The sequence below is a fragment of the Capra hircus genome, chromosome 28 (genome assembly GCF_001704415.2).
Source record: "Capra hircus breed San Clemente chromosome 28, ASM170441v1, whole genome shotgun sequence".
Taxonomy (NCBI): Eukaryota; Metazoa; Chordata; class Mammalia; order Artiodactyla; family Bovidae; genus Capra; species Capra hircus.
The window spans coordinates 38863331-38877004 of NC_030835.1; the positions used below are offsets into that span (position 1 = coordinate 38863331).

A 13674-nucleotide genomic window follows, 5' to 3' on the forward strand; every position below is an offset into this window, starting at 1 on the left:
GGAGTCTTGAGAAAAAAGAATGGAGCTGGAGGAAATCATCCTTCCTGACTTCAGATTATACTACAAAGCTACAGTCATCAAGACAGTATGGTACTGGCACAAAAACAGAAACATAGACCAATGGAACAAGATAGAAAGCCCAGAAATAAACCCATGCACCTATGGGTACCTTATTTTTGACAAAAGAGGCAAGAGCAGCCTCTTGGGCAAAGACAGCCTCTTCAATAAATGGTGCTGGGAAAACTGAACAGCTACATGTAAAAGAATGAAATTAGAACACCTCCTAATACCATACACAAAGATAAACTCAAAATGGATTGAAGACCTAAATGTAAGACCAGAAACTATAAAACTCTCAGAGGAATACATAGGCAGAACACTTGCTGACACAAATCAAAGCAAGATCCTCTACGATCCACCTCCTAGAGTAATGGAAATAAAAACAAAAGTAAACAAGTGGGACCTGATTAAACTTAAAAGCTTTTGCATAACAAAGGGAACTATATGCAAGGCGAAACAACAACCCTCAGAATGGGAGAAAAGAATAGCAAACGAAACAACTGACAAAGGATTAATTTCCAAAATATACAAGCAGTTTATACAATTCAATGACAGAAAAACAAACAACCCAATCACAAAGTGGGAAAAAGACCTAAACAGACACTTCTCCAAAGAAGACACACAGATGGCTAACAAACACATGAAAAGATGCTCAACATTGCTCATTATTAGAAAAATGCAAATCAAAACCACAATGAGATATCACCTCACCCTGGTCAGCATGGCCATCATCAAAAAGTCTACAAACAATAAATGCTGGAGAAGGTGTGGAGAAAAGGGAAAGCTCTTGCACTGTTGGTGGGAATGAAAATTGGTACAGCCACTATGGAAGACATTATAGAGATTCCTTAAAAAACTAGGGATAAAACCACCGTATGACCCAGCAATCCCACTCCTAGGCATATACCCTGAGGAAACCAAAATTGAAAAAGACACATGTATCCCACTATTCATTGCAGCACTATTTCCAACAGCTACAACATGGAAGCAATCTAGATGTCCATCAACAGATGAATGGGTAAAAAAGTTGTGGTACATATAAGAAACACATTTGAGTCAGTTCTAGTGAGGTGGATGAACACAGAACCTATTATACAGAGTGAAGTGAGTCAGAAAGAGAAAGATAAATATCATATTCTAATGCATATATACAGAATCTAGAAAAATGGTTCTGAAGAATTTACTTACAGGGCAGCAGTGGAGAAACAGACAAAGAGAATAGACTTGTGGACTTGGGGAGAGGGGAAGAGAGGGTGAGATGTATGGAAAAAGTAACCTGGAAATTTACATTACCATATGGAAAATAGATAGCCAATGGGAATTTGTTGTATGGCTCAGGAAACTCAAACAGGGGCTCTGTATCAACCTAGAGGGGTAGGATTGGGAGGGAAGTTCAAAAGGGAGTGGGTGTATGTGTACCTATGGCTGATTCATGTTGATGTTTGACAGAAAACAACAAAATTCTGTAGAGCAATTATCCTTCAATAAAAAAATAAGTTTAAAAAAATCATCTTGGTACTCATGTATCTGTACTGTTCAGTCACCAAGTCGTGTCCAACACATTGCAATCCCATAGACTGTAGCACTGCAGGCTTCCCTGTCCTTCACTATGTCCCAGAGTTTGCTCAAACTCATGTCCATTGAGCTGGTGATGTGATCCAACCATCTCATCCTCTGTCGTCCCCTTCTCCTCCTGCCCTTGACCTTTCCCAGCATCAGGGTCTTTTCCAATGAGTCAGCTCTTCACAACAGGTGGCCAAAGTATTGGAGCTTCAGCTTTAGTCCTCCCAGTGAATATTCAAGGTTGATTTCCTCGTGGGAGGGGTGTTATTTCAGTTTATGCAACTAAAAAATAATTACCTGAGTAATTCTATATTAGTTTGCTCAGGCCTCCACAACAAAGTACCACAGACTGGGTGATTTAAACCAAGAAATGTATTTGCTCCCAGTTCTGTCCCTACTGGCTCAGACGGTAAAGCGTCTTGTCTGCAATGCAGGAGACCTGGGTTCAATCCCTGGGTTGGGAAGATCCCCTGGGGAAGGAAACGGCAGCCCACTCCAGTATTCTTGCCTGGAAAATCCCATGGACCGCGGAGCCTGGTAGGCTACCGTCCATCGGGTCGTTGTCACTAAGAGTAGGACATGACTGAGCGACTTCACTTCCACTTTTTCTGGGGGCTGGAAGTGCAAGATCAAAGGGTCTACAAAGTTGGTTTCTTCTGAGGCCTCTTCCCTCGGCTTATAGACAGCCATCTTCTCACTGGCTCCTCATTTTAACTTCATTACCTCTTTGAAGGCCCTACCTCTAAACATACATGTTGAACTATGGCGGTGATGATTTCGACTTCCAAATCTGGGGAAATCAGATGCATCTAGAAACAACCTCCTATGCCCAGCTACTAGGTGCAACTCAAGTTCTTAATTCAGACACGTCTGGATTCAACAGGCCTCCCTGGTGGCTCAGATAAAGAATCTGCCTGCAATGTGAGCATTATTCTTGCCTAGAGAATTCCATGGACAGAGGAGCTTGGTGGGCTACAGTCCATGGGGTCCAAAGAGTGGGACACTAGATTCAAATCAAGGCCAATCACTTCTAGGTCTGTGATCTAGTTAGAGAAGTCACTCGAGGAAACTTCTGCCTCAGCCTCTGTAAAGTGAGGATAATGACTACACCTCATCACTTCCTGGCAATACACAGAAGGTAATACACGGAAACACTGCCTGGCACATAGAATCCTTCTATTTTCCTGGTTTTTAAGGTATATGCCTTTTCATGACTTTTCACTTAGGTTTGCCTAGAGCTGTGCCTTTCCTTTCTTAAGCTGTTACAGGCTTGAAAACCAGATCATTTAATTTGTTAGAATTAGTATAAAGGCTCAGAAGCAAGGCCAAAGCCTTTCCTGCAAAGAAAGAATGGAAACGTCTGTGTGTGGGATGTCAGATCTCTCTTCTGACGAGTTTACTTGCTTGTTTCTGGTGGAATTCCCTTCATTGTTGTCATTTCTTCTCTAGACACAATATATGGATTCACCACTGCAAGGAGATCCAACCAGTCCATTCTGAAGGAGATCAGTCCTGGGTATTCTTTGGAGGGAATGATGCTGAAGCTGAAACTCCAGTACTTTGGCCACCTCATGTGAAGAGTTGACTCATTGGAAAAGACTCTGATGCCGGGAGGGATTGGGGGCAGGAGAAGAAGGGGACAACAGAGGATGAGATGGCTGGATGGCATCACCGACTCGATGGGGGTGAGTCTGAGTGAACTCCGGGAGTTGATGATGGACAAGGAGGCCTGGCGTGCTGCGATTCATGGGGTTGCAAAGAGTCAGACACTACTGAGCAAATAAACTGAACTGAACTGAACACATTTTAAAGAAAGTAATCCCAATGTGAAGTGTAACTTTGTTACCATTAAAAAAAAGTGTCACAAATTTGACCAAAACTAGTGACATCCTATAATAATCATGTGTTCTAGAAGCAGCTGTGGTGGCGGTACCTAATTTAAATGTTGCAAACCACTTAAAAAAACCACAAAGAAGCCTGAAGAGCTAAACTGTCTTCTAGAAAGTTTTCTAAAAATTAGTCAGGCACTTAGAACTCCTCTGACTGAACCGTTTCTTCCAAGCATTATCTTAAGCAGATATTAGCAAACTTTCGGCAATGGCACCTCACTCCAGCACTCTTGCCTGGGAAATCCCATGGACGGAGGAGCCTAGTGGGCTGCAGTCCATGGGGTCGCTAAGAGTCAGACACGACTGAGCGACTCCACTTCCACTTTTCACTTTCATGCATTAGAGAAGGAAATGGCAGCCCACTCCAGTGTTCTTGCCTGGAGAATCCCAGGGACAGGGGAGCCTGGTGGGCTGCCGTCTAGGGGGTCGCACAGAGTCAGACATGACTGAAGCGACTTAGCAGCAGCAGCAAACTTTCTACAAAAGGTTGGACAGTAAATATTTCAGGTCCCGCAGCCCTCTGGTTTCTGTCACAACTACTCATGGTAGACAACAACTGTAATTCAGAAGAAAACAGGTGTGTGTCTGTGCATCAGTAAAATTTGTTTATGGATGCTGAGATGTGTTTTTCATAGAACTTTAACAGATCAGGAAGTACTTTTTTCCTTTTGACTTTTTAGAAAGCTATTTGAAAATGTAAAACCATTCTTCAGTTCAGTCGCTCAGTCTTGTCCGACTCTTTGCAACCCCATGAATCGCAGCACGCCAGGCCTTCCTGTCCATCACCAACTCCCGGAGCTCACTCAGGCTCACCTCCATCGAGTCGGTGATACCATCCAGCCATCTCATCCTCTGTCGTCCCCTTCTCCGCCTGCCCACAATCCCTCCCAGCATCAAAGACCCCAGCATCATGGGGTCGCAAAGAGTCGGACACGACTGAGTGACTGAACTGAACTGGACTGATTCTACTCTAAAAGCTTAACTAAGTATTTGCTGTTAGTGATAATACAGTTCTCCTTCTGAAAATAATCTGAAGACTAAGGATCCGTCAGGTATCTCCTATTACCTTTTCCCTCTTTCTCTTTTTGAAAAATACCAATGCTACCAACCTGGCTAAAACAAAGGCCACTGTAAAACAAGGTAAATTAAGTTCCTTTTCTGAGTTCTTTAAATACAAGTTTCAAAACATCTCTTCATAAACGCTGATAAGGCAGCATGCTCCCAATGGCAGAAAGGGGGACTCAGCAATGGTGTAAGCCCCATGCTCACACAATGCGGCAAAGGTCGTAAACTGCATTTCCATCATCCACCATCATGATAGACCCCTGTTTAGGGGAATGAATAAAGAAACAAATGTGGGACTTCCCTGACGGTCCAGTGGGTAAGAAGTTGCCTTGCAATGCAGGAGACTGGGGTTCGATCCCTGGTCAAAGAACTAAGATTCCACATGAGGAGCAACTCAACCCAAATACCGCACTACTGAGCCCGCGCGCCACAACTAGAGAGTCCATGGGAAGCAGGGAAAGACCCTGCATGATGAAAAGAAGATCCCACATGCTGCTAAGACCCTATTATCCAAATAAATAAACAGATAAACAAATAAAATTTTTAGAAAAAGAAGCAAATCATAGTAACTGACATGACAAACTCTTCTGAAGAATGAATGAGATCACTCATCATTTTATCTGGCTACTAAAGATAACTTTAATAAAAGTGACTTCTCACTCTCCAAGCATCACCTCAAGGTGCGTGCACCTCAACACGTGCATGCACACACTCAGTCGTGTTCAACTCTTTGCGATCCCGCGGACTGCAGCCTGCCAGGCTCCTCTGTCCATGGAATTTCCCAGGCAAGAATACTGGAGTGGGTTGCCATTCCCTATTCCTGGGGATCTTCCCGACCCAGGGATGGAAGCTCTGTCTGTTGCATCTCCTGCACTGGCAGGCAGATTCTTTAACGCTGTGCCACCTGGGAAGTTCTAAGTGGGAAATCAGCTGAGTCTAAAATAACCTGTGAGAAACGGAATTTTTCCTCCCGTAACAGTAAACGAGGACATCATCAGCCACTGCAGCCGCCGTGGAGCGTGAGCTGATGAGGAAACTCAGGACGGCGGTACAGGGTACTGGCCCGAGACAGATGAGGCACATATCAAAGCAATGATTTCCGTGAGCCCACACTCTTCCATCTTCCCATACCTAGACAAGCACTAAATTCTTTAACCTGAGATATCATCTGGGTTTCCTTTAATTCTCAGCGTCAATCTTTTGATGTTCAAGGCCCTTGGGTTGCAAAACTTCTACATAACCTGGCTCCCCCTCTCGCCTCCTCAGAGCAGTTCTCTCACGGTCGCTTGAGATGCTGTCTCCTGGGCTTGAAGTCTTAAAAATTCCCACCAAGTGAAACATAAGTCTCAACTTTTAGACTGTGAATATTTCTTAAGCCCACATCTCCTTCCCTTTGAAAAAGTGAAACTGTACTTTCTTCCATCCTCATGATTTCTACGTGGACGTTGCTATATCTTTTTTTTTTTAATCAAAAAGTAAAGAGATGTGACATGATTTTCTGGAAATTATTCAGAGTCTTTGGCAGAGGAGAGAATGAAGAGAATATGACTGAATTATCATTCAAGGCTTCTTATAAACAGACCACGAAGACTTTACCCACTTATTTCCATAAATGGAAGCTTGTGCTTTCTGGGATGAGAAGGTTCTGCCATAAAATCTTCATGTTCCATATTATGACGATGACTACCAAGAACCACATTTTTGTAACAGGAATTGTTATCATTCTGGCCAGGCCAAGAGCTGACCACACTGATTGACTGGGCAATGATAATCTCTGTGAGTTGCCATCCACTATGGTGGAAGAGCTAAAAAAAAAAAAAAAATTACAGCATGTCTAGGGGATGGACAAGTCATTAAGAATCTGCCTTCCAACGCAGGGGATGCAGGTTCAATCCCTGGTTAGGGAACTAAGATCCCACACGGCATGAGGCAACTAAGCCCAAGTGCCTTAAAAAAGACCTAGCACAGCAAAAATAAAAAATAAATTTTTAAAATTAAAATTTAAAAAAAATCTACCTGAAGAAAAGCATAAACCACAATTCCAGTTGATTTGAGTTGCCTGGTACTTTTCTGGAAAACACTTTGCTGGTAAGGAAGTATAATGTATTGACCAAAAATCACCTGATCCTCTGCTACAAAACCAATAAACACATGGAACATCAAACATGGCAGAGGATGAGTCAATACAAAACCAGGGGATGGGTCAATACAAAACCAAGAGAAGGGTATCCTTGATTCAGAATACAGTTCTACATTTTAATAGAATTCTATTTGAATCAATAATTTCTATTTTATCAGTAACAAGAACTCATTGCTTTGCTAATTTTACAAACCAAGAGGCAATCCTTTTTCATCTAGTTTATCCTTAAGTGCTCCTTGCACTGATTTCCTAAATGAACTCTTGTTTTGCCTGAATACACACTTTCTTAGGAACCACAATGCAATTTGAATACCAATATAATAAGACATCTTTCCCCATCTTTTTTTTTTTTTTTAACAAGAACTGTGGATTTTTGTAATTGCAAAAAGGGACAGCAGGGAATCTGGGGAATAATAGTGTGTTCAAGATGTAAACTCATATATTTGACATTTAACTATGTGCCCGTGATGCTGAGATTGTATATGGGCTGTCAGTGATGGAAGTGTGTTGCCGAGGAGCAGCAAACCTGTCCTTTCCCTCCTAACACTGTCCTTACTCTGTTACTTAGAAAGCACTAAAAGTTACCATCATTCTCCATAATATTTATCCAACATTGTGACCCAGTTGTGGATCTTCTGCAGCTCTGTGAAACCACTTGCTTTTGCAGGGAAAAAAAACGATTCCCAATTTAGCACATACTCCAAGGAAAGGCACCCTGAGTTCTGGGGAACAGAGCCAGGAAAGACAAAGAAAGCAGAACTGGTCGAGGAGGGGAGGGAGAAAAAAAAGCTCAAGAGGAGTGTTGGAAAAGTTAAAAAGTAAAATAACAGGTCTGCCTTAAGGCTACTTTAAAAAAGTGTCTCATTGCAAACTAGAATTCTACTTCTTTTTATTGCAGGGCAAATTCAAGTCAGTTTAGTAATTCACCCCACACTTGCCAATCACTGTTTCACAGGATACCTGGATGGCTTACCATTACTCATTACCAAATAATTACCAGAACAATCAACTGGGTTTAGCCCAAGGGGATTATAAAGAAATAAACCGCGAGAGGCAGAGAGGGGGTGGGAAGAAGGAAGAGTCCGAGAAACAGAAAGCTGATTCACCTGTAAAGGTGGGGGTGGGGTGCCACACGCCCCTGGCAGGGAAATCACAAGGCTTAGGTTCCAGGACGTCGCTGGCAACTAGGAAGCCGGTGACCTTGTGGAAGCCGAGACGGACTGTTCAGAGAACTGATCTGCGCTGGATGCTCGAGGCCACTTTCCGGGGTCCAGATTCCAATGGATAACAACTCCCCTCAGGTGTCTGTGCCCCAGTTAGCCATGGCTGGGACAACTCAGCCTTCGCCACCCAACGTGGCACAGTTACGACGCCCTGAGGCGCAGGGACGGCCTTCGCCCGCCCCCAGGACACCCGCCTTTAGCGAATGTGCTGCCAGGTGAGCCGCGCGAGCCAAGTGGTGCTTGGAAGCTGAAGGGTGGCCTCGGACACGAAAACTTGCGAAAACCAAAAACTGCTGAATCAGGGTGCCCCCATTTTGCCTGCTCACGGGCGATCGGATGCTCCTTTCCCTCACCCCTCCTCCCGCTCCGAAAAGCAATCGGATCCGCCTTTGCGCTCAAAGGTCACCTGCGAAGAGCAGAATGATGTCGCTCGGCTTACCCCGAAAGGGCCCCCACATAGAAAAGAGCCGAAACACCACCGCATCATGAAAAGACAGGCTCCCTCCGGAAAGTGACCCTTCGGCGCGTTAAAGGTTCGGCAGCCCTCCCCCGCCGAGACGCGAGCGGGAGGAAGGTGAGCGCCCTCGGAGCACCCGCGAGTTTCCATCAGCCCGGGCCTCACCGCGCGGCCGCCAGGACCGCACGACTCCAAGAGGGCAGCTCGAGGTAGAGTGTCGCGAACCAAAGAAGGCAGCCCAGGGAGGGGGACCCCTGCTGCTGCCCAGGCCGAAGGTTTAGGGACCACGATCCAAGAGCTCCGGGAGGCCACCCCCAAGCTCTAAGGCCACCTCGCCGGCTTCCTGCGCCGCGGAGCCGGTCCCCCGCGAGCAGCGCCGGAGGGGCACAGGGACAGAGGGCGGAAGGGGGCGGGAGGATCGAAAGGCCGATCGGGGGTCGGGGGCGCGGGGCGGGCCTCCTACCTGTGGTGGAGAGCACGGTGCTGGCGAAGAAGAGCGCGGAGGTGAAGTCCCAGTTCCAGTTCCCCGAGGCGTTGCTGAGCACCGACACGCCGTAGTTGCTGGCCTCCAGCACCCGGCCCAGGAACTGCTCGAGCTGCGGCTCCGACAGGCACTCGTGCTCCTCCAAGAAGCGCCGCTTCAGCTTGCGCAGCTCCTGGCGCAGCAGGTCCTCATAGGGCAGCTCTACCGACGAGAAGACCACGGCGCCGAAGACCAGGTACAGCAGGTAGCCGAGCACCAGGAAGCCGAAGCACCAGGCCGAGCGGTGCCGCTCCACCAGGCGCACGCACGAGCTGCCGGCCAGGGACTGCAGCATCTTCCCCGCCGCCCGGCCGCAAGGCCCGCGCCGCACACCGGCCCACCGCTCGCCGGATGCCCGCCGCCCCCTCGGGCCCGCCTCGCTGCCCGCGCGCGCGCTCCGCCCGCAGCGCCTACTGCCTGCGATTGGCTTGCCGCTCCGGAGAGCTTTTGCTCCCTTCTTTTCCTGTTTCCTTTCTAACAGAAAGGGCCCAGATGATGTGGCGCTGACGTGGTGACTGGCTCAGGTAACCAGAGAGTCGCCCCAAACCTCCGGGCAAACTTGGAGGCTGAGCTGGGGGCTGCGCGCGCTGCCTGGCAGCGTCCGCCCTGGGCTCCGCCCCCCGGGCCTCTGGGAGCCCCGCCCTTTCTCGCCCCGCCCCCGGGCTCCTCCAGCTGCCCGCCGGGGTTCACCCACCCCGGGCACCAGAGTGCACCCGGCGGGGTGGGAGCAACGAAGGGAGGGAGTGTGCGTGGGGTACATTCATAGGCTATGCGCTGAAGGCCAGTGTGGGTGTGTGTGTGGGTGTGTGTGTGGGTGTGTGTGTGGGTGTGTGTGTGGGTGCGTGTACACCTCTGGGCTGTGCGCTGTGGGCCCAAGCCCCTTGTCCCCAGCTACACAGTTTCCCACCTATTCTTAATCAAAGCCACAGTTACAGCAAAGCAAGTGCTGGGATACTTTCCATCTTCTTTTACTGGCCTAAGGATTGAGCAATCTGATGACGGTGAAAATACCGGAATCCTGGAATCTCAAGGTTGGCAGGCACCTTGAACCTGAAGAGTAAGTCAGACTTTTGGACGTCACACTTCTGAATCCTAATTCTTTAAGACATGAAGAGTGAAGAAAGGTCCCAGTATGCCAACTACCAGAAGCAACCGAGCTTTCCCAAGTGGCATTTCTTTTCACGGGAACGCCCTTACTGTGGGTGAGAGTCAAAGTCCGCGTACCGTTTTGACAAACGCCCTTTGAAGATAGGTTTCAGGAGCTTTGAAAGAGTTTCTGTGCTCTGACTCCGTGATGTGTCCTAAGAAAAAAATAACCTGGCAGGCAAAGATTTATAGACAAGGCTATATATAGATATATAAACAATGTGTATCTATATTATATATGAAATAATGAAGAGTCGGGAACAATTGAACTATTCCAAAATAGAGGAATGGTTAAATACATTATGGTGTCTCTAAAAAAGAATGAAGTAATGCTATATGCAGCGACATGGATGCAACTAGAGATTTTCATACTGAATGACGTGTCAGAGAAAGACAAATACCATGTGATATCACATACATGTGGAATCTAAAATATGACACAAATGAGCTTATCTAGAAACAGAAACAGACTCACAGAGAACAGACTTGTGGTTGCCAAGGAGGAGAGGGTGTGAGGGAGGGTTAGACTCTGAGTTTGGGATTAGCAGATGCAAACTGTTATATATAGGACGGACAAATAAGGTCCTGCTGTGTGGCACAGGGAACTCCATTCAATATCCTGTGTTTAAACCATAGTGGAAAAGAATATGAAAAAGAGTATATATACGTATAACTGAATCACTTTACTATATACCAGGAACTAACACAACATTGTAAGTCAGCTATACTTCAATAAAATAAAGTAAATAAATTATGGTATCTCTACAGCATGAAGATTATTGAAACATAAACAATCTCATATAGAGAGTGTATACAGTCTTACGTATAGAATATCAAATATGTAAAATGGTTATATTTTATATTATGAAACAGAACTATCTGTATAATAGATAAATCAAATCATCCCCTAATAGTTGTCTTTGTATGACAGTGGAGTATATAGGTGACATTTATTTCTTTGACATTTTTTTATTTTTCAAATTGTCTAGAATGAACCTATTTTTTTTTTTTAAGCTATGTGCTACGTAACTTTTGGGATCTTAGTTCCTTGACCAGGGATTGAACTTGCACCCTTAACAATGAAAGCACAGAGTCCTAACCACTGGACCACCAGGGAATTCCTGACAGTGGACCTATTTTTATAATTCAAAGAAACATTAAAAATAAACAAAATAATTTAGAATTCCTATCTGCCTATCTTAAGAAATTTTAAAAAATTAAACAATGAAAAACATTTTGTGTTCACTTAGAAATTTTCATGGAAATCTTTAACATCCTTATCATTTTTTTAAAATTGTTATTATTGTTGTTTTTTTGCTTTCAATAAATGAGCTTTACCTCCTACTTTACTCAGAGGATTGAAACGATCTCTCCCCTTTACTTCTTTGCACTTCAAAATGTCTTAATCAGTAATCCACTTCTTTTCTTTCCTCTTGTTTAAAAACTAAGTCATGTCTGACTCTTTGCGGCCCCATGGAGTGTAGCCCTCCAGGCTCCTCTGTCCTCTTACCCCTGAGGAAAACAGCTCCTGCTTATTTTCAAGGTGACGTCTTTAACCCACCACTCTGAGCTCCTCAGTCTCCAGGAACCGTGATCTCCCCGGTCAGTCCCCTGCCCTTTTAGAACCTGATTCCCTCCTGGTCTACTAGCTCCTTTCTCTGCAAAATATCACCTCCAGCCCACGCTATCTTGCAACATGCTCTCCAACTTGCTTTGCAATGCTTGCTCTTCCTACCCCATTCTTCTTGATCACTGCCAGTGTGACATATCAGGGGACCTCCTTGCTCCTGAGGTCACCTTCTCCTGCAGCACACTCCTTGTCCTTCTGTATATCATGATGGCTTTTCTCCCAGTGTCATTATTTTCTTTTTTGTTTCTTTGTCTTGTTTGGCCTCAGTGTCTCTGATCATGTATTTCAGACAGTCCCTGCCCCAACCTGTAACGTACTGCATGTACCTGTCCTTCGTGCCCAGCTTAAATGCCATACCTCATCCTCAACACTGCCAGTGCCCTGAGGGGATGTGATTTCTTCCTCCTCATAAAGAAGGCTGAGCACCAGAGAATTCATGCTTTTGAATTGTGGTGTTGGAGAAGACTTTTGAGAGTCCCTTGGACGGTAAGGAAATCAAACCAGTCAATCCTAAAGGAAATCAATTCTGAATATTCATTGGAAGGCCTGATGCTAAAGCTGAAGCTCCAATACTTTGGCCACCTTATGTGAAGAGCTGACTCATTAGAAAAGCCCCTGATGCTGGGAAAGACTGAAGGCAGGTGGAGAAGGGGACAACAGAGGATGAGATGGTTAGATGGCATCACTGACTCAATGGATGTGAGTTTGAGCAAGTTCCAGGAGATGGTGATGGACAGCGAAGCCTGGTGTGCCGCAATCCATGGGGTCACAAAGAATTGGACACAACTGAGTGAACAACGACCCAATCCACAGAATCCTTTTTTGTTGTTAAATATTTATTTGGCCACACCAGGTCTTAGTTGCTGTGCATGGGATCTTCAGTCCTACTTTCAACATGCGGGATCTTTAGTTGCAGCATGCAAACTCCTAGTTGCGGCATGTGGGATCTAGTTCCCTGACCAAGGATCAAACCCAGGCCCCCTGCATTGGGAGTTTCTGGGCAGCTGGACCACCAGGGAAGTCCCTAGGACCCTTTGAACAGCACATTTTGTGGCATACATGGGGTTAACAACTGCATAACACAAGTGTGGTTTGGTCACCGCACACTCCAATATACATACGCATGTATGCCTGCTTTGACACATGGTTGCAAATTCTTGGACCCTTTTCTCATCAAAGAGTAGGGTTTTGTGTTTCCTGCTCTTGAAATTGCGTGGGCTTGTGACTCAGTCAACAAAGATGACGCTCGGTGATTTCAAGGTTGGCACATAAAAGCCCCCAGCTTCAGGCATCATCCACTGGAACATTCCTCTCTCAGAGCCTGAAGCCACCACTTAAGGTCTCTTGTTTCCTTGAGGTTAGTCAAGGTAAACTGCCAAGCTGGAGAAGCCACATGGAGGTGTTCCAGGAGACAGTTCAAGCTAAACCAGCTTTTCCACCATCCTCACTGAGGCGTGGGACATGAGTGCAGCCAGGCTCAGCCCTCCAGATCTGGTCATCTGCCTGAACACCACCCAGGGAGTCAGTGCCCCCCGCAACAGAAAAATCCCCCAGCTGAACTTGGTTTCAATCATGAGCTGTAATGAAGTGGGTGGTGTTTTCAGCCATGAAGTTTTGGGGGAGCTTTTCAGGTAATGATAGAAACCCTGGACAGCATGCATCTGGACTATACCAAACTTTAAAACTTGTCATTAAATGTTTTCTTCCAATGTGTTGGCTGTTCTTTTCACATATTTCACTAATCTGGCTGAGACTCTTGCCCAGTTTCATATAACAACCAGACCAGGGATACCAAATACTGATACTTTAAAATCATCTCTTTGGGGACTTCCCTGGCCTTCCAGTGGTGGGGACTTCTCCTTCCAGTGCATGGGATGTGGGTTCAATCCTGGTCGAGGAGCTAAGATCCAACATCCCCGTGGCCAAAAAGCAAAGCATGAAACAGAAGCGATGTTGTAACGAATGCAATAAAGACTTT

General features: G+C 45.8%; 1 protein-coding gene across 1 annotated transcript in view; it reads right to left on the reverse strand.

Moving 5' to 3' along the window:
- The window catches only part of KCNK1 (potassium two pore domain channel subfamily K member 1), a 70585-nt gene extending 60880 nt beyond the window's left edge, over positions 1-9705 (reverse strand). Inside the window, exon 1 of the mRNA XM_018042569.1 lies at positions 8861-9705. Coding sequence (XP_017898058.1) covers positions 8861-9215 — 355 coding nt within the window. The 5' untranslated portion in view covers positions 9216-9705. The remainder of the gene's footprint in view (positions 1-8860) is intronic.